At 42.6% G+C, this 20,880-nt stretch overlaps 1 protein-coding gene across 1 annotated transcript; it reads right to left on the reverse strand.

Annotated features, from left to right (window-relative positions):
* Positions 1-3,720: 3,720 nt before the first annotated feature.
* On the reverse strand, positions 3,721-9,032 carry DCSTAMP (dendrocyte expressed seven transmembrane protein). Its single transcript, XM_058039158.1, has 3 exons — positions 8,007-9,032; positions 4,613-4,933; positions 3,721-3,896 (listed from the first exon to the last, which is right to left on the reverse strand). Exons 1-3 carry the CDS (start codon positions 9,030-9,032, stop codon positions 3,825-3,827), a joined length of 1,419 nt encoding a protein of 472 aa, XP_057895141.1. The 3' UTR covers positions 3,721-3,824.
* Positions 9,033-20,880: the final 11,848 nt, after the last annotated feature.

A 20,880-nucleotide genomic window follows, 5' to 3' on the forward strand; every position in this document is an offset into this window, starting at 1 on the left:
TGCCCTGCTTGAAAATGGGAGTGACATGTCCTTCCTTCCAGTTGTCAGTAATGCCTCCTGATCACCAAGATGTTTTACAAAAAATCAAGATACCTTTCAGTGACATCAACCAGCACCCTCAATAGCCATGGATACCTCTCCTCATGTCTCATAGTGTTTGAGTGCTCCTGTGTGTTTGAGTCCTCTCTAACTGCAAGGGGTAAGTCTTCCTTGCTCCAGCCTTTCCTTCAGGTCTGAGAGGTCTATGGCTAAAGACCAGTCTTACATGCAAAGACCAAGACAAAGAAATACCTTGGGCTTTTCCATGTCTTCTGTCACTGGCAGTGAGGTCAAGCATCTAGGTAAAATATTTACCAGAACTGAACGTGTTTTACAGAATTACAGTTAGTTGCCCAAGAAGGATTGGTTTTTATCAGTTTGAAGGGCAAACTAAGCAATGTTTAATTGTCCTGACAGGTAGTGGGGTGAGCATCCACATTCAACATTGGCTGAATTTCCTTAAGTCAATGAAAAATGCAGAAATGGCACTGTCCTGAGAGTGTACTATGGAACTCAAAATCCTAACAGATTTAGGCATCTCTCCCAAAGATTCACCAGCATCTGAGTAGTTTTGATGAACCATTCCCATGGGCTGCAAAGCTTTTATGTGCTCCTCATAGAACAACAGAGTGAAAAAGTATTCTGAGTGGCAGCACCATCAAACAGGACATGCAAGAAACTCCAAACCAAAGTTTTTCTCCTGATGATAAGTGCATGGTGTTCTGTGATAGTGCTGTCAATCAGATTTGCCCTTATATTGGGGCTTCTCACCAGCTTGTCCTTTGGGATTGAAAGGAGCACATCCAACTCCTGCCTGCAGTTAGTCAGAACTCAGCCAAAAATATTTAGCCCTTATTGACTTGCAACTCTTCCCCTTTCATCTGCAATGATAACAAGAGTGAGATCCTCTTATCAATAGTACCTGGATAGCTATTCTGTTTTGGGTCCAAATTTAGAGCAACCTTCTAAATGCTTCTCTCACCAGAATGCTTCTTGCTACTGGTGCTTGACAGTAGCACCTAAAATACAAGCTGACATTCTGCTACTATTCAGGGCTGTCCCACTTTAGCAAAAAGGACATAGTCAGGCCTCTCAGAGACATTCAGCACAACCCTCAATAATGCATGGCTTTAGTCCAGCACTGTTTCCAGAGACAAATTGTTGTTACACCAGCAACCTGAACCACCTGCGTGCATGAGACTTTGGAAGGCCCAAAGAAAAGCAGTCTTTGTGTTTTTCAGTGGCTTAAGTGCAAAATAACTTCTGACACTTGCTACTGGAGAGTTTTAAGTCTTAATTCATTCAGATAACAGAGACATTGATCAATAGCTGTCCTGAAACCATGCATGTATTATAGAGGAAGAGAGCAGAATTTCCTATTAATCAGACTAAAAAAGGAAGTTGGCTGTGGGTGCAAATCAGAAATACACTGCCTGTTGGGTACATTTTTTAGCTCTACATTAAATCTCTAAAGCTACATAAGTCATTCCTACGTCTTTAGGTGTTTTGCATTTGCTCTTGTATCATATGAAGGTCACATCAGCAATGTTGGTTGAATTGGTGAAGTACTTCAGTATTGGCTCCGTTTAATTGAATTAAAGTAATTGGTGCTTATGCAACATGATTAAGCCCATTATTGTCCCTTCTGAAAATTTTCTCAGTCTGCAAGATCTGAAATGTTGTTCACCTCTACTTAAATGCCTCATCCTTTACTGATCCCTTGTTTGCCCCCACAGAACCTGATTCCTCTCCATCATAGCTCTTGTGACCATTCTCACTTCTACCTGTTACCTGACCTTTGGTGTCATGGTTTAGTCCTGGCACAGAGCCAGTGCCCCCATGAAAATACCCTCTCCCTGGTGTCTGCTGTGAGATGTGACCAGGAATAAGCAAAGCAGGCTCCAGCTTAGAAATAAAGTAAACTTTATTAACTAAACTACAAGAAAAGAAGAAAAAACTATAAGGGAAAAGAAAAAAAAAAATGAAAACCTTACAAAAGCACCTTCCTCCCCCCCCCCCCCAAAACTTCCCAATGCAATACATTCCCCCAAATCACCAACTCTCAGTCTGGCACCACCCTTTAGAATACTCAATCCTCAGTTCATGAAGAGGAGAGGAGTCCTTCTTGCACCATAGACTTCCCCTGGAAACGCGCTGAAACCTCGTGTGCTTCCATGTCACTCAGCACCGCCCAGAAAGTCCTTTGCCATCATCACATCTTCCTTCTATGCCCAGTGCTCTCACCACTGTGCGTGGATCAGAGCTGCTTTTAGGCTTGTCTTTTAAGGATGCCTTTTCTCACTCCAAAAAAGGCACAGTCTCTCCTTCGGGACATCTGTCCCCCCCATTTTTTCCCCACCCCCTGGGGCCGAGGGGTACCCACAATGAACCCTCCTGGTTCTGAGGCACTGCCTCCCCCTAAGTGCAGTCTCTGTGTCACAGGAATAAAAATGGTTCAGTCTATGGCCACACAAGAAAAGTCCAGCCAAAAGGCCACTCCATCATCTCTCCCCCCACTCAGCCAGTCTTCTCCACTTCCCTCGGGCCTAGTCCTTGTTATCTCATCTCTTATCTCTCTTCTTATCCAGCTCCAGGAGGATCAACATTTTGCAAGGTCTCAATCATGTAAGGAAAGGGTTAAAAATTTCAGTCTCTGCCTGTCCCAGAGCTCCAGCACTCCCACGCTGCCCTGCCGGGCACCTTCTCGCTGCACTCCCCCCTTCTCCTCCTGGGCTGGCTGCTGTCACATTCCGTCGCTGGCTCTCCCTCTCTCTCTCCTGGGGAGAGGGGGGTGGCTGCCTGATGTCTCTTGGTGCTCCTCCACCCTTCCATCCTCAAGGGCCTCCTCACCCCCCATCTCTGTCCAGGCCCAGGCCTACCACATGGCTGCCCCTCCCCTGCCCAGCAGCAGCGGCTGGACGGGGGAGGAAGATCCAACCTCCTTGCCTCGAAGTCCCAAGAGAGCCTCTGAGGGCTGCAGGTCTGGTTTTTAACCCCTGTGTGTTCTCAGAGGTGTGTCCAAACCCCACTGGCCACATCAGGTGCCAATATCAAAATCTGAGCACCCATTGGTTTGACCACAGAATCCCAGAATTCCCACTTCTTCCTGGTCAAATCAGCACATTTGGTAATCACCTCTCATGATTACCAAAGGCATTGAACAATCTGCACTAATGATGCAGTCTGTAGATATGTGGAACTGGGGACTAAGACCAAGTAAGGAATTCTGGGTGGGAGACTAGATAGGAGACTAGAAACTAGGGATGGCAAAGATCCAGGCTGAAGGGCTTGAGGCTTGAGAAATGGATAAAAATGTCTAGAAACATCTAAGTCCCAGTTCTTGGCCATTCCAGAAGGCAATGGATGCACAGCCTCTGCTGTGTCTTCTATCTTCAGTGTCTGGCAAACCTGAAGAAGACAAACCTGCTGCTGTCACTACATCCTCTGTTAGCTCAGTCCAAAGAGGTTTCTGGTGTAGATCTAAAAGGTCCAAACTCTTTTATTGCTTTAGACAGAATTACAGATCATCCATGATTTTCTCAAGTACCAGATAATGCAAACCCCAAGCTGGAAAACAACTGTTAATGCAGTGCAGAGCAATCTGTGGTGAACTGCACACTATCCACAATGGCATCTTTTCCAAAATACTGCTACACCGCCTTTGAATGTGAAATTTTTACATTTTACAATTGACATTCTATAGGAAAAATGATGCAAAACACAGGTGGAGCTAAAGCATCTCAGCCATATCCAAAGATTCACTTGGTCTCTTTCACATCATCCTGTCATTCTGCTACACTCCTTTCTTTCTTCCTCACTGCCTCTCTTGCCTTGAGTATTGGAAACCAAAAGTTGACCTGAAAAGACAGAAATATGATCTGTATGATAGTATTACTGAGTTAAGATCACCCAGACATTGATACCCTGTATATTCAGTATTGAAGGCTGTTAAAAAAAATGAACTTAAACTAACTATATGTCTGCAGCTTTCTCTCTGGATATGCCATAGGTATCTACATGTGTGCTAGTTATTTCCATTAGTGTGTCTGTGTGTGTGTGCATGTGTATATATGTATATATACACACACAGGATAAATGTTTTTGCAGGCAAAAGTTCTGTTTCCTAATAGTATATGCAGTCACACTGTGCTTTGAAATAGAAATATACCACATTCCATATTGCTAAGCAATATCAGAATATCTTTCTCTACATTTAGGGCTACTCTTACTGCCTGGCACTTGCTATCTAGATTCAGGAATACTCTAAGTGCTTTTCATATGTTCATGAAAACAAAGTTTCTTCTCTGAAGGACTCTGAATCTGAGAAGTATTTTCTTGCCAGCACATAGTCATTTGAGCATGCCAATGTCATGTCTGAGGCATGTGTGCTGAAGTACATAATAAAACTATTAGATGATCTAATCTTACCATTAGGCAACATGTGTCTGGCTCCTGAGCATTGGGGAAAGTCTATTAGCACATAATTGAAGTTAACAAGTGTTCAAGTATTTCCTGGATCTGGCTACCACCCAGTTGAAAGGTTTATTTTTTTTCCCCAGAGCTCATGGCTTACCGTTCTTGCAAACATGTTCTTCTCAGTTTTCTCTTGTAGCTTTTTTCTTTTTTTGAGTAATTTTGCATGTAAATAATGTATCCGTTTCATCTCAGTATCAGGATAAAAGGAAGTTGACACGAATATTTTAAGTTGGGTCAGGAGGCCAGAGAATAACCCAAAAATTACTAAGAAGAAGATGATGACTCCAAGCTGAATCCATGTTGTGGAGAGAGCAAGCTCAGGATGAGGGATGCAGTTTTGCTTAACCAAAGGGATCTTGAAAGAATCAGTCTTGGCAATATGCTCTTTCATAAAAATTATATAGCTTTTCTCGTTCTTCTGCACAAGAAAAGTGGAAAAAAGGTGTTGATTATAAGACAGATTCCCTCCTTTCTTAATATTTCTTGCACTGTACATTCAGATTTACAAAGGACTCTAAATCATCTAGACCATCCAGTGTCTGTATACAGTATGCTCAAAACAATATATATATTGGCTATTTATAAATGTTTTGGACTCTATTTTCACAATTTCTCTTGGTGGACAATGTCCAGCACTTTGGACTGTTAAAAACCTTCAGAGCCTTCTCAGTGGCTCTGACAGGGAAATATTTAGCTAATGTGGATATAATAGTTTATTATTTTTCCACTCCTATAACTCTGCTCAGATGCCCTGTTGGAGGGTCCTTCGTTGAGAGTAAAACTGCAGAGCAGAGTGTCTGTCCCTTTGGTTTTGTCTCAGCACATGATCAGCAGTGCTTCCACACCATGGTGGCTCCACACCAGCCAGAAATCAAACTCCAAATAAGCCTCTCCCCTTCCAGTGAGAGAGGGACAAAGGCAGAGACTATGGGTGGAGATAGCAAGTTACTGAAAGCAGCAAGCAATGGAATAAGACATGCACAGTAACAGCAGCAATATTATTAATGAAAGTACATAAAAAGAGAAGGTGGTTTACCTACAAAAGGTATTCACCATCTCGACTTATTTCCACCTGGCCCTGGGACAAAGCCAGGATGGTGGCTCTTCCTATGCCCGGCACCACATGGCTGTCCCCAAACAAAGACAAGGTGGCAGTCACTCACCACAGCACTCTCTCTGTGCCTGAGCCTGAGACAGCAGAAAACAATGACAGACAAACCCCTGAAAGTATGAAAGTATGATTGTCCTCGCCACACTGCGCCACCGCTTCGGACACTGGACTCAACTCTGTGCAGCAGTTTCCAGTACTGGTGCTACTGACCGCTCCTCCCAGCTCCAGTCAGCTCCTCCCAGCTCCTTTCAGCTCCTCTCAGCTCCTCTCAGCTCCTTTCAGCTCAGCTCAGACTTGGCTGGGCTCAGGCTCACTTCTGCCGCTCTGTTCCCCACAGCAGCCGCCCACATCATCGCTGCTTTCAGCACCGAGTGCCTGAGTCAAGTCTTGCATGAACAGGAGGGCAATGGGCAGCAGAGGGGCAGGGCTGATCCTGACAACCTTCCCAATGGAGAGAGGGAGGCAAAAACATTGCATGATCAGGGATGCTCACCTTTTCTTCCCCCTGAAATCACACCTGCAGTGATGTTGTAGGTGGCCTAGAACAGCAACCCAGCCATGCCCATATGGCACTAAGCTCTGTCCCCTCTCTGCAGCCACACACTGGCCCAGGCAGTGCTCTGACCAAAGGCTGTCACACAAATGAGGCTGCCTGACCTCCTCTTGTAGCTGCCTCTGCTTAGCTGAAGTCTTTCACTGCTTGTGGACTGAAATGCTCAATAAGAAGGGTAAATTAGACATGCTGCTGGGACCATACTGTCAGACAACTTTCTGTTCTGTGAATTAGAACACTGTAGAGTCACTGAATAACCCAGCCTCTTTTCTGATCATGTCAAAGGAATAATAAGGCCTTCTAATCACCCTACAGAGGCCAAGCACTTCTGTTAGATGTTCATTGGACAAATGAAGTTCCCAAAGCATATTACCCATCTTCAGCCTGTTAGCCCTTCCTTGACATTATCCTGTTCCAAACTATCTCAGGCCATTTTATCCCTAAACTGAACTGATTTGTAGGCAAGAAAAATCTTCATTAGGAACTCAGTATGAAACAGGAGTACTAGTGCATGAAAAACTTTACTGTTCATGCTAATTAATAAACATCTCAAGTGTCTGAGTCTGTCCTGCTCACCCAGCTTCCTGGACTCCCTGGGATCAGCAGCCCTGAGGCATGATATAACAAATATGTTAAGATTAAATTTTACATTTTAATGTAATTAGCTTTCCTTGGGGAACTAGAAACAATCTGATGATGGCATTAGTTTTCTGTTTTGAAGGAGTCAAGCAGCTTTCCACATGAGTGAATGATGCACACAGAGAGAGAAAATTCGTAGCGCAGGAGCCACAAATCAGCCAGACATGGTGCTCAGGACTTCTGTCCATGGGTAGTGGGACTAAGATACTTTGCCCTGACTCGGGTCACACCCAAGGCAGGTCATGATAAGAGGCTGCCTTCAAGGTACAAAGGATAGAAACACAGGCAAAACCACACACAACACTACACAGCAAATAGTGAGTACACAGCAAAGTGCACAACAACAGGTTGATTAAGGTTGTGATCAATTGGCTCCTTATTATCTTCAGGAATGGACATCCCACAACCTATCTCAGAAACTTGTTCTATTGTTTGATCAACCGAAGAGTAAACAAAAAAATGTATTTCCTTCACTTAGTCCTAATTTTCTCTTCTCCCTGAACGGTGCACCACTGAAAGGTCACAGAATCATAGAACAATTAATGTTGGAAAAGACCTCCAAGATCATTGAGTCCAATCTTTGACCAAACAACACCATTAAAACTTGGTGCTATTAGTACCATTCTCTAACCAGTTATCCTTGGTTTGAGCATGAGGTTGGTCTTGATGGCCTCCAGACTTATCTTCCAGCCTAGCTAATCCATGGTTCTCTATGCTGCTGCTCCTGCTAGAGGAACCTGGAGATTTTGGCAACAAGTCATTATTTTGTGTATATGCGCCCATCCATACAAGCAATGATGCATCCTCACAATACTCAGTTAAAGAAAGGTAGGCATCTCTTACATCAGTGTCACAGTGACTTTTGACTATAAAAAGTAGTGCTTCACAAATTTCAGTTCTGTGAGTTTCCAATTGCAAGCCTCCGGTTTTCTTCATATATATAAATGGAGGAATGAAAATTCGTTTTCTTAAATTTACCCTTCTCTAGAAATATGACAATGCTCTGGAAAGAACTGTCTGGTTCCATCCAACCAATGTATGTTGAGGCAATGACCCTTTTTGAAATGAATTATATTCCAGGAAAAAATTGATGGCTCATTGCTATATGTTTGCTCTTGCAGCTGCTGAAGATGAAGAGAAATTTTTCAGCAATAAACTAAGAAATATATGGTACTGAAAAGTACTTACATTCTGAGAGAGTCTGAGTTGAATGTCTAGATCCGGTACTTCTTGGAGATATTTGTTCACAGAAATAATTAACAAATAAAACAAAGAGTCTACTGCAGCAAACAGAAGCCAGATGCAAAGATGAATAATTATAGGGAGAAAATAACGCAGCATTTTTTTTCTGTCCTTTCTTGTGAAGAAGAAGGATGGGATCATCACATAATCTTTCCTCTCTTTTCTGTTAAGTGGCAGAAGACAGGGTCTTTGCTGTTGCTTTTGCTGCTCATCAAATGCAATGAACTGTTTTGTGATATAAGCATTCTTAAATTTGGTACTATGAGAACCCACAAATTTTTTCATAAAGAGTCCAGTTCCAAAAGAAACTAGAAAAACCCCAAATACAGGCAATATTTTCTGACCTATATAGGGCAGTATAGTCAACATAAAAGATATCTGGTTAGCAATTCTCTGGATTTCTTGCTCTGTGTCATTTAGCTCTTGTTTTAATGCATCATCTAAAATTGAATAGGATGGTGTGAATTCATGCTTTAGGATCACTATATCTTTAAGTTCCTCAGCGGGAAGGTTGGCCACCTCATAAATCCATTTTATTGCCTCAATATAATATTTTATCAAGGCAAATTGCTCCTGCTTTAAATGACAGGTTATACTGTCTGCCAGAACCTTTAGATTGTGAAAAATATTTTGAATGTTGCTGGCCACAACAACACCTGTGCCAGCAGTAATAAGAGCATCCCTGCCATTTTTCAGTCCACAAGAAAGGAGGAACAGAACACTGAAACAGCGCAGGTGCTTGAAACAAAAGAGCATGATAGAAAACAAAACCCAGATGAATCCAGCAATCAGTAAGGGCCCCAAGGAATGGTGTGCCAAGGAGAAGTGCATGCTAAGGAAGAGCAGAAAGCTGGAGAGGAAGCCAACTGCAGAGGAAACTGCAAAAAGCTGCATCTGATACTTCCAGCCAGGCTTCCTTTCAGATATAAAAATTTCCCATGCATTCTGAGCTATTGAGATGAATTTTTGCATTTTCTTCTGATTGTTGCTGACACTGCAATGGCTCAAACTAAAAGGAAAGGGAAAGAGAAACACTGTTATTTACAGGGTCACACTAATGACAATGATGTGCTTTTAACTGACTGTCTGATACTTCTTCACACTGCAAAATCTGCAGGTCTGACTGACATGAGGGTGAACCACTGCACATGAGACCAAAATCTTTGTCTCCAATGTCACAGATATAAATATTGAGGAGGTGACTCTAAAAGGATTTCTATCTTTTACCCTTTTATATTTTGCACACTTTGATTTCTCATTAGCTGTGTAGAGACAATGGTTCACATGCACATGTGTGTGTGGGTGTGAGTGCATGTGTAAGAAAGAGACCAGCCTCCTGTAGCACCCACTGCTCCCCACAGATGCTAGCTTTGCCTTGGTAAGCACCAAGAAGGGAAAGAGAGGAGCACAGAAACTTCCTGTTGGTAGTCCCATGAAGGGGAGCCTGGCTCAATCTGCGGGGAGCAGCCGGAGCAGCTGCCGGGGAGGAAGGAGCTGGCAAAGCAGCATGAGCACGCTGCCCAGGGATGGGAATGAAGCACAGCTTCTTCTGGTGGAGGTGGGTTAGTACAGAGCAAAGGAAGTGTGCCTCAGAGGCACCATTCCTTCTTTGGGTCTCCCCTGGGGTAGCACCCCGTCCATATCCAGCAAGCTGTCCATGAGCCAGCAGGGTGCCTCATGGCCAAGAAGGCCAATCCGGGGGTGCATTAAGAAGAACATTCACAGCAGGTTGAGGGGGATGATCCTGCCCCTCTGCTCTGCCCTGGGGAAGCACATCTGGAGTGCTGTGTCCAGTTCTGGGCTCCTCAGTAAAAGAGAGACTCAGAGCTCCTGAAACAGGCTCAGTGAAGGACTGTGAAGATGATGAGGGAACTGGAGCATCTCTCGTAGCAGGACAGGCCGAGGGAGCTGAGCTTGTTCAGCCTTCAGAAGAGATCACTGAGAGGGGAATCTCATCAATGTATACAAGGAGCTGAAGGGAATGCCTCAAGGCTCTTCTCAGTGATGCCAAGCAACAGGACAAGAGCCAATGGGCAGAAACTGATGCGCAGAAAGTTCCACCAGAACTTGGGGAAAAACTTCTTTACCTTGTAAGGTCCCCAAAACCCTTGCTCAACATGGCTCTTAGAAGGGCTTACAGTTGTTCATGTAAGCTCTGAGTTAGATGCACAGGACAAATATGGACAAGATATTCTCAAGAGGTCAAAACAACTAAAAAATTTTGCTGGCAACTTTAGAAAATCAGAGAACTTTGGCAAAATATTTAGTGCAACCTTCAATCAATATAGAACACTTCTCAAAGCATTAACTTAGGAAACTCTGCTTGATGTTAAGTTACACAAAAATTCTGAGAAGAATTAGAAACAGAAAGACAGAAAATACATAGGTACATAGAAGAGGAGCCACAAAACTTCCACTCCTAGATTCCAGTGGTGTGCAGCTGATAGAAATTCCAGGAGGCTGTAGAGTCAAGACATGCTTGCCTCATGTTCCCCTTTAAGCACCCCTTGGCCCTTCCCCCAGGGGGACTCCCAGTCATTTGGCCACTCAGGAGGTGGGAAGGGGCTCCAGGGGTGGGGGGTGCAGCTCTGCCTCCGGTGTGCCAGGGACTGGAGCCCCTGCCAGGCTGTGATGCAGGCTCTGGGGTGGGGCTGTAGGGCAGGGCACTGCCGCACCAGGGCAAGGCTCCACCTGCCCCTTCCCCCACACACGTGCCCCCCAAAACATCTGGAGACATCAATCATTCCAGCCTCTCATAACTGTGAGGGTGACCAGGCACTGGGAAAGGCTCCCAGAGAGGTTGTGGGATCTCCATCACTGGAGATACTCAAGAACCAGCAGGATTCAGTCCTGTGCCACACACTCTGGGATGACCCTGCCTGAGCAGAGGGTTGGAGTAGATGACTCGCTGTGCTCCCTTCCAGCCTTACCATTTTGTGTTTAACCTTTATTAAGCCTAATAGCTTGTGCTTGTCACCATCTGTCCTGCTTACCAGTAAGCCCGTTGTGTAAATTACAGAGTATTTCTGTGATTCAATTCTGTTAGACGGGAGATGTTATAATATAATATTTATAGTGCAATTTGTCCAAAGATGCAAGGTCAATTCATATGCATATTAGAATTTTAACATTCTAGAGTAAATGAGATATTAATTAAATAAAATAAACAGTGGTAAATTTATCTTAAATAGGAAACAGTTGTCTTTGTAAAATACATCCTGAAGATATTACTTTGTCTTTTGCTTTTCTTGAGCACAGCAGGTAGCCAGGAACTAAACTATAATTTTGTACACATCCTTTATTTTATTAACATTAGCCTTTATGAACCCTGCTAGCATTCACTGCACCATTTCTCCCTCCTTCTCATTGTAATTAGTTATTAGTTGTGTCATTATCTCCTTTGTGTGCAGCAGGAGCTGAATATTATGGGAGCAAGCATCCATCACCAGCTGGGACCTTGTACTGATGTGCTGCTTTTCCTTGGCCTTACTTGGGCTTGATCCTTTATAGTGCTGAGGACTATTCTGAAAAATGCTGAGTATTTTTTGTGTTTAACCACTTCAGCACAGGCAAACAGTGGGCAGCAGGCCCTTGGGGGGTTTAATTCCTAGCACTATCACAGGGCCTAGGAAGGCTGAGAAAATTGCTCCCCTCCAGGGCCTAAATTAACTCAGCTGTGAATGAAGTACAAGAACAATTAACAGCTCCTTCACAGAAGCAAAATTAGTCAATGCCCTAGAAGTAAGTAGAAGTCACCACGTTTGGGAAGGTGCTGCAAGTGAAATGGGGAGGAGAGTTAGCACACTCCAGCGCTGCCATGAGCAGAGCCGCCCTTCTGCTTGTGTGGATGGTCTGCTTTATCCTTTTTCTACTGAAAGATGTTTTTAGGAAACAATCAAAAAGGAGAGGTTTATGGTCCTGAAATCAAGCAGAACCAGACCTAACAGCCAGCAAACCTTGTCAGCAAATCCTGCACCTCCGTGATCAGATCATTAGACAGTATGTGCTGCCACAACTTCTTTGTAGATCTAAGAAAAACTGCCTTGCACAGTGAATACATTTGGCATTCTGTTCTTGATTTAAGAAACTTAACAAAATAAAGAGCAAAAGGGCTAGCATTCATCTAATACTGTCCAAAATATCTGTATAAGAAAATAACACATTTTCAGTTTTCTCTAGCAGCACCAATTTCACAGCTGTTCTCAGGCACAGTTTTTACATGGTTTGGAGCATTTGTATGTATGGGTATGGCGAATTTGGGTTAATGCTTATAAGCATTCAGTAAACAGCTGCAATATGTGACTGGGATTTTTGCATGACTGCATCCTTAGATTTAATAAAGTACTTCTGGACTGGGAGGCTGGAGACTTGCAAAATATGGACAGAACTCTAAAAGAATCAAAAAGTCTCCTTTTCTGAACAGATTCAGTCCTGTTCCATGAGATCCCTGCAGTATTCAGAACATACATGATAGGTTTGTCCTTAACCTGCGTGAGCCCAGAGCTTTAAGGCAGGAAAGTCATTGTAAATACACAGTGAGTTTTGGAACCTGTGGCGTGGGTGCTCAGGTGTCTCTCCATGGTCACTGAAGGTCACAAAGGGAGCATCCTCATCCCCTCAAGAGCCCATCTCTAAGCTTAAACCTTTCCAGGGTAAGAGTCAGGCTCACAGTGTGCATTTCTCTGGCTTGTCTGACACCTCAGTTTTCCCCACATAAGGCATCAGCAACAGGTATAGATATTCAGCACTAAGTACAGGAGAATCACTCAAAGGATGAAAACTCCAAACCTGAAAAAAAATATTTGGAGGCTGAGCATTCTTCTGTCACTAGGCACTTGTACAGCTGTGAATGCTTGGGAAAGGAAAATAATACTCTGGCTTAGAGGAAGAAATAAATTGTTGGCATCACTAAAGAGGCTAATTCAGAAGTTCAAGAAATAGTAAACTTTGAGAGCTTTCTGGAATGATTCTTCTTAAAAGCATAAATCACAAAAGTTTCCTGAAGCTGTTTGGTGCAGTTAGAAATTATAGCAGGAGGCTGACAAGAACAAAACCTTCATTTCAATTGCAGTCTGAAGCAAAGTACTTTTTCTCCTGTCCTGTAACATGAAATAAGGTGGGGGCTGCTGCCACTATTTATGTAGCATAAGGAAAGAATGATTCTTGGAAAGCTGTTTCTTGCTCTGAACTGCCAATTTCTTTCCACCATAGTTTCTAGTGATGAAAAACTCCCCTCCCACAGAGGGGAGCTGGAAATTCTTGTGCTCTAGTTCTGCTTCTGTAACTGATTTTTTAGTTGAGTCCAAGGGGAACCTCTCTATGCTTTAGTTTGCCTCTCTAGGAAATATTTACTCAACTCTGAAAGCATGATATTCTTCTACCATATGGCATGCTGGCAGGAGTAATTATAAAAACAAATTCTTCAAAGGACCTTCTCTGGCAAGGAGGTTGGGCCACAGTTCTTAAGACTTGTAATGTACTGAATTTATTGAAACATATTTAAAAGGCATTTTTCTAGTTTCATTTTAAAATAAACAAGAAAAATTAAAAAGCATTTTAAGTTCCTGTTTGTGTTTTTTCAAATATGGCTACAGATTTGAGGAAGCAGAAGATAAGTACAAAGCATCAAGAGTCCCTTGGAAATGTCCTTCCAGTTCAGCCATGACCCCTGTGCTAGAGCTATGTAATTTTTTAATAGCATGTATGTATGTTATGTATGATTTCTTCCCTGCCTTCTGTGGAGACTGCTCCATATTCATCCTCAAGGCAGTGTGGGATCTCAGCACCTCAGGATGAGGGTGCAGAGCAACCAAGACCACCCTTGGGGGGCTCGAGAATCCTGGAATGTTGCCAGAAGTGTCTGGTGGCTGGACTTTGATCCTACACAGGAGATAACATCTGTATGAGGACTGGGAGGATTTCACTGGGGTGAATGGTGAAGGGATAAGTTAGTTAGAGTATAATACACAGGGTTTAGGATTTCTGTACAGGGGGGTCTAGAGAAGTAAGATGGAGGAATTGGGGCGTGTCCTGTCCTTCTTCTTCTTCTTCTTGGCCTCCATCTTCTGTGGTGATGGTGGCACTTTGGGATTGGTCTTTACTAAAAGTGCACCGGTTAATAAGAGTAGAAGGTATTGGGGAAAAATTATAAATATTGTACACGTAACTTCGGGTATAAAGATAAGTGACCGCCCCGGGGGCTCGCAGTGTGCCCATGGCTGACTGCTGTGCAGACCTCTGTTGGGCTGAAAGAAAATCTTTTAGATAAACAATTAATAAACACTGAGACCGAAACAAGATCAGAAGTCTCTCCTCGTCCTTTGAAGCGCCGGGCTGCCCAAGGTCACTCTGGGCCTTTCCAGGCCACCTAAACAGCCGAGAAACCGACAAGGCAGTTGTGGCTGCCTCTGCTACCAGCTTTGTCCTGTCCTATCCCTTGCTCACCCTGCAGCTGATGATGGCCTTGCTACAGATAGAGTGGAATAGAACAGGGCACTTGAGTTGGAAGGGGCCAACAACAACCATCTAGTCCAACTGCTATAGATTGAAACTCTAAATATTTTCGGAGAGTATTTGTGAAATCTTTTCTACATAGGCTCTTGCTTGCTTAGAGATGAACAGCAAGTCTACATGTCTAGTATGTGCCAATTTTTAATATAAAGGAAGAAGCAGGTATCTCCTAAAATATATAGTGAGTAAAAGAATGGAATTTACTAAATAATTAGGGTTTTTTGACAGAGACACAGCTGACTTGTATGACAAGCATGACAAAAGGAGTCAGATCTCTAAGTCTACTTTCTATGTTGATCCAGACCTAAGTCAGGCAAAGCCTGGGGATTACAACTGCCATTGATTTAGGACTGAACAATACCCAGTTTTTGTACCTTCACACCAAGTCTGATATAACTTTCTTTGCACAGCACTGTTGTTTGGGCTGATCTCAGGAGCAGTGTGGAAGTTTGGCAGGCCCTTTGCCCAGAACAGTGTGCAGGATCCTTATACATAAAAACAAAATCTTATTAAGAGAAACATTAGATCCCATTGATACTCAGCTGCACAGTGATCTTTGCCTTGCTTCAGCTACACAGTGATCTTTGACTCATAAATCCTGTTGTGATTTTATACAGGAATTAAAGAATAGAAAGCACACAATAAGATTTTAAAAACAAATATTTCCTTTTTTGGCAGTTTCAGGAGCCTTCGTTTCTAGCCTGAATCAGTTACATTGAAATGCAAGAAAATTACTTCCCTTTTTTGGATGCCGTCAAAAATCCAGTGCTGAACTATGGCATAGTAAAAGCAAAAATACAGGAGGGAGTCCCACACATTGACTGGTCAATGCAGGGCATTCAACAGAGAAATAGCAGCCCAATCAAAAATCCAGTAACCTTACTGCTTCCCCAGGGCTTCATTGACACCCTCACAATTTCTCAAGTTCATATTATTTGCTTTTAACTGCATGAGGAAAGAAAGTAAATGGAACTAAACACATTACACAGAAGGGATGACTAAAATATCTAATCATGTATGTGCACACAGGAACTTGAAAGACTAAAAAACACAGCAGCGCAAATATAACAATTTATACACAAGGAAAAACAAACAAGCAAAAATAGCAACTGATTGAGATCTCTTTTTCTTCATGTGTTGAAAATAGCTTGGGATAATTCTGAGTACTGCACGAGTGTTCAAGTTCTCTAGGATACCACAAATTGATTAAATGTCATATATATGAGATGTCTATAGCTGGAGGTTGGACTTGATGATCTTCAAAAAGGGTTCTAAGCCAAGTCTTCTGTGATTCTGTGATGCCCACATCTGAGCTGTCTGTATGGCAATGAAGAGAAGAGGGCAGTCACCCAGAACCTTTACTTCAGACCTGTTTTAGAGGTCCACCCTCGCAGAAGATGGATTGCATTCTATGAGAACTTTACAGTGAAAAGTGTCTGAGTTACTCAGACAGAGCTATCCAAAGCCTGGCAAGATGAACCTCTCCCTGTGTTCCCTAATTGCCAGTACAGGCAGTATTTCACTGAGCTGGGCACTCAGAGAAGGACACAGAAAAGGTGTTTTGGGCACCCACAGAAGATGGTCAGTTATGGAAGGGACATAGAACAAGAAATCAAATTTTCTCACAACCCTATGGGCTGTGTTAGGAAGCTGTGATGCAATAAACCCTCAGACATATTCTGCCCTTAAAACACAGGAAGGAATGTAGGCCCAGTTTGGGAAACCCAAATGGCAATTTGCCTATTGCCAAAAACAACTCTACAAAACACAGAAAATTCTAGTGTGAGGGAAGGAAGGGAACATATGAGATTACACAGTCCCTCTCCTACACAGAATGGCTCTACACATACTTTTGGGAGAGTTTAGGAGTAAATAGTTTCACAAACTTTAGGAATAGACTCTCCAAGCAGTAAGATGACAACAGTTAATTTAAAGCAAGTCCTTTTACCTTAGAACAGCTAGCTCAGTCCATGACCACTGACCAAAGTTCCTTATTAACCTTAAAGTGTTACTTACAGGTGCCACTTGAAGGTTCTTCCTAGTGCTGTGTGTTCTCTTGACTTTGGTGGGGAACCGAGACAGACAGTAGTAAAAAATCTCTCATGAGTAATTTTTTTCCTATACCCTCCCCCAATGACTCAGACACACTACAATTTTGAAATTGTTCTGGTTTTGACAAAGATTCATGAGGAAGTAACTTATGCACAAGACTAGAATAGCATATAATTTGCAAGTTCCACTTTCTACCTTTTTTTCTGGCAGGGTAATAGATATCAGCAAATGAGTTCAGGGCCCAAATTTCAACGATTTAATATCATGTTGAGTAATGCCTTAGGTCTAGAACATTGTAGCTATTTTGGTACTTCCTTTGAAACTTGCAGAAATTCAGTACCCAAATAAATTTAAAGCTCTAATAATTTTCACCCCAAAAATGTTCCTACTGAGATCTGTGCAAATACTTTCGTAGATAGTCTGTCAGAATATGGTCCTTAGAATAATACACATCTTAAATATACAATGAAGACACAAGTTATATAAAATAAAGATAATTTATATACAGGAAGGTAGAACTGTTATGCAGAGGAACTTCAATTTTTATTTTAAATCTGCTATTGGCTTTTGCAGACACAGTTTTCATATGCATTTGTGTGTACAGAGGAGAAAGATAATTCTGGACACCCAGACTCCCCACTTGAAATGTGTCACACACATCCTACCAATTACTAGATTGATCTATTGAACCAGTCAATCATTTTATTCAGTTGTCATCAGGACCATCTGATAAAGAAGACCACAGATTTAAAGCAAACCAAAGGCTTATGCACAGCTTCACAAGGGCAACAGCAATGAAAAGAGTAAGAGGATTGTTACATACCTACGATACCTTTTCAATAGCATCCTTCATACACTGCCTTTTCCAGCCATTTTCAGAACTAACTTGCAATTATGGTTTTACTGTTCATGTTTAACCTTTCAGATTCATTTTTCTCAAAAATGTCGTAGGTGGTTTGGTCCATTGCAGAGATGTTACCTGCTACACGAAAGGAATTCTAAATTGGAAACTGACTCCCGTTTAGACTCTAATTTCAAAGATCCAGAGCTGTACACTAGTCTCAGTTCTGTCCTTGGACTCTTTGCAGAATCCAATCAGTAGCTACTGTAGTGCTGGCATGCATATTATCTATTTGCCCTTGGTTGAAATGTCCCTGCATGTAATTTTCCAGACAGCTAGTTTTGCAGCAGACACTGATAGTACGCTGAAGTAGCAGGTTGAGCCCAGGTTTCCCCTCCACAGAGCAGCCATACACCTGCTCTTCCAAAAGCAGCCACTGAACAAGTTCAGAAAGCTGGCAGACAGAATGGTGAACATAGCACAGTGTTCATAGCATCTAAATTATGCATAATGTAGGGCTATAATTAGATACAGTGGACCATCTGTAACTGGAGAAAGTCTCTGATTATTATAGGTTGAATAGATGAAATGATCTTTCAGCAGAACATATTGTTCATATTATGAAATAAGGGAATATTCTGTTAAGGGATGCAGGTAGGTGCATATTAAATCAGACCAAGTCTCCATTGAACTCAGCATCTCAGCCTTAATAGCAGCATATAGCAGATGTTTACAGAACCCCACATGGGCAATATGGACCATTTGGACATGGTCAAGGTGACCCTGCATGGGGGGGGAGGAAGGGGTGGAGGTGACCTCCAGAGGTCTCTTCCAACCTCAACTATTCTTTGATTCCATGATCATTGAAATTTCTCTTCTCGTTTTTCTATCCTCTGAGGCCAATCCAAATGGCAGCACAACCATCTGGGGTATCAGGCACCCCTCTTAGGTTATTGTCATCTGCAAAGCTTCTGAGGGTGCACCCCTTCCAGGTCAGGAATGAAGATGTTATTATTACTGTATTGGCCCCAGTATCAGCCCATGGCACACACCACTAGTGAACTTCGTGTGACTGAACTGTGCCTGGCCCCTGGGCTCATCCAGTTTCCAATCCAACTCACTGTCCATTACCTACCCAATACTTTCTCAGCTTGTCTATGAGAATATTATAGGAGACACCGTGGAAAGCCTTTTGGAGGGTGAGGTAAACAGCATCCACTGCTCTCCTCTCCCCCCTTAGTTAGTCACCTCGCTGCAGTCTGTCACACTGGGTAAGCATGAATTCCCCTTTGTGAATGCATGCTGAATACTCACTGCAAATGATTCACGAGATTAGTTGCTTTGCATCCTTCCCAGGGATCAAAATGAGGCTGACCAGTTCCTTGGATCATCCTCCTTCCATTCTTGAAGATGGGAGTAACATCTGCTTTCTTCCACTCTCCAGGAATGTCTCCCAAGCCCCATGGTGCTTCAGAGCCAGTCAAAAGTGGCCTCACAGTGACATCTGCCAGCACCCTCAGCACCCATGTGTGCCTCCCATCAGGTTCTGTTGTTGCACTCTTGCTTAAATGTGCCCCAACATGGTTCTCCTACACCAAGATTAAGTCCTCCTTGCTCCATCCTTGGCCTTGTCTCAAAGGCCTGGGGCTCCTAAAGGCTGGTCCTCCTAGTAAAGGCACAGTTGAAGAAAGGTATTTTTGCATTCCCTTGGGCTATATATGAGAAAGAAAGTAGTTTATGGTCACGTGGATGGACTATTTTCACCCCTTGCATTTTCAAAAAAAAGGAGTTCTATGGGCAGGCTTTACCCATACCCACCAATTTGAATCAAGTGCTGGCAGTGACTGGCAGCATTTCTACTGTCTTCTAGAGAATCAAATATTCTGTAAAGTACATATAGACAATGTAGAAATCAACCCCACAATCCAAAAGCTAACTAAGGCTAGAGCTCCCTTCAGAGATACAGCATTTTGATAAAGAGCTTCAGCTGGTCTTTCTCAACCCATATGCTGCAACCAGATGTGCTGGTGTCACTGCATTTTTTTGCCAGGTTTTTTAACAGAGAATGTTTTAGTGACCCACTCACAGCACACCCTCACAAACTCTTGTTAGTACTACAATTTCTGGGATCAAGGTGGATGCCTGCTGGCTGGTGGTGGCTGAGGGGGGATAATATTCCCTCTGCTGGGGGAATATTATCTCTAGCAAACATCAGCTGCTGAGGCTGTCTGGTTCCTGGACTTCCCTGCTGACATTGTTGACTATTGGTCCCTGTAAAATGGGAGGAACTGACAGTTCACAAATTTGGACAACAGTACAGTAATGGTGTCGCAGACATCTTTTTATGAAAATCCTTCCCTTAGGATTTTTTCCTCCTGAGAAGCTGAGAGGCCTCAGGGACAAAATGTAATAGATAACAAATGCTTATCTGCTGCTGTGGAATGCATCAGGTATATCTGTGATTGGTCTCATGTGCTTGTTTGTAATTAATGGCCAATCACGGCACAGCTGGCTCTCTCTCTGTCCGAGCCACAAACCTTTGTTATTCATTCTTTTCTATTCTTAGCCTAGCCTTCTGATGAGAACTTTTTCTTCTATTCTTCTAGTATAGTTTTAATGTAATATATATCATAAAATAATAAATCAAGCCTTCTGAAATATGGAGTCAACATTCTCGTCTCTTCTCTCATCTGAAAACCCCTGTGAACACCGTCACATAATGGCTCCTGGTTTTTCTTCTGCTCTGTCTGCCAGTGCAGTGTAGATGCTTCTGCACTCAAAAAAAAGTGACAATCATTTCAAAATTGGTGTATTTATGACCATTTCTCCAATTTTCTTCTTAATCACCACAGAATGACTAGCAAAACTTGCTTGCTCATAAAAGGTATTAAAAATGTCACAGCTTGAGATCCTACTGTTCTGGCAATTGCTCAATGCATTTCAACAGATAATGATGTGAGTAACACAGTATGTGTATCAATTTTAACTGTGATTAGCATAGTTTGGATAACACTGTGCTTCAACCATTGTAACATGCAGGCTGGATGAGTGGTTTTAGGGCTTTTCTTTAGGATACTAAGATTGCTTCCTTTTGTGGCAGCTGTGTGTGACAAAAACAAAGCAAGCTCAGAGCTCCGAACACCACATCTCATTGAAAGCACTCCTTATTCTGCTTTACTTCCTCCTACCTAAGGAAGATTAGCTAGCATCTAATAGTCCTTCCTTGTGGCTGGCTTCCAGAGAGCAAGGAAAGAAACAAACATAAGCATTTGTAAATATTTGCACCCTTGTTTTTGAGTCATGGCTCTAATTATTGTTTCTGTTTTACTGCTACAGCAGGAATACAGATTAAAAAAAGATAATTGCATTTTATTTTCTAAATATCTGAGGAAATGAAATAATGACAGTGGGTTGTTA

Source organism: Melospiza georgiana, chromosome 1 (assembly GCF_028018845.1).
Source record: "Melospiza georgiana isolate bMelGeo1 chromosome 1, bMelGeo1.pri, whole genome shotgun sequence".
NCBI classification, from domain to species: domain Eukaryota; kingdom Metazoa; phylum Chordata; class Aves; order Passeriformes; family Passerellidae; genus Melospiza; species Melospiza georgiana.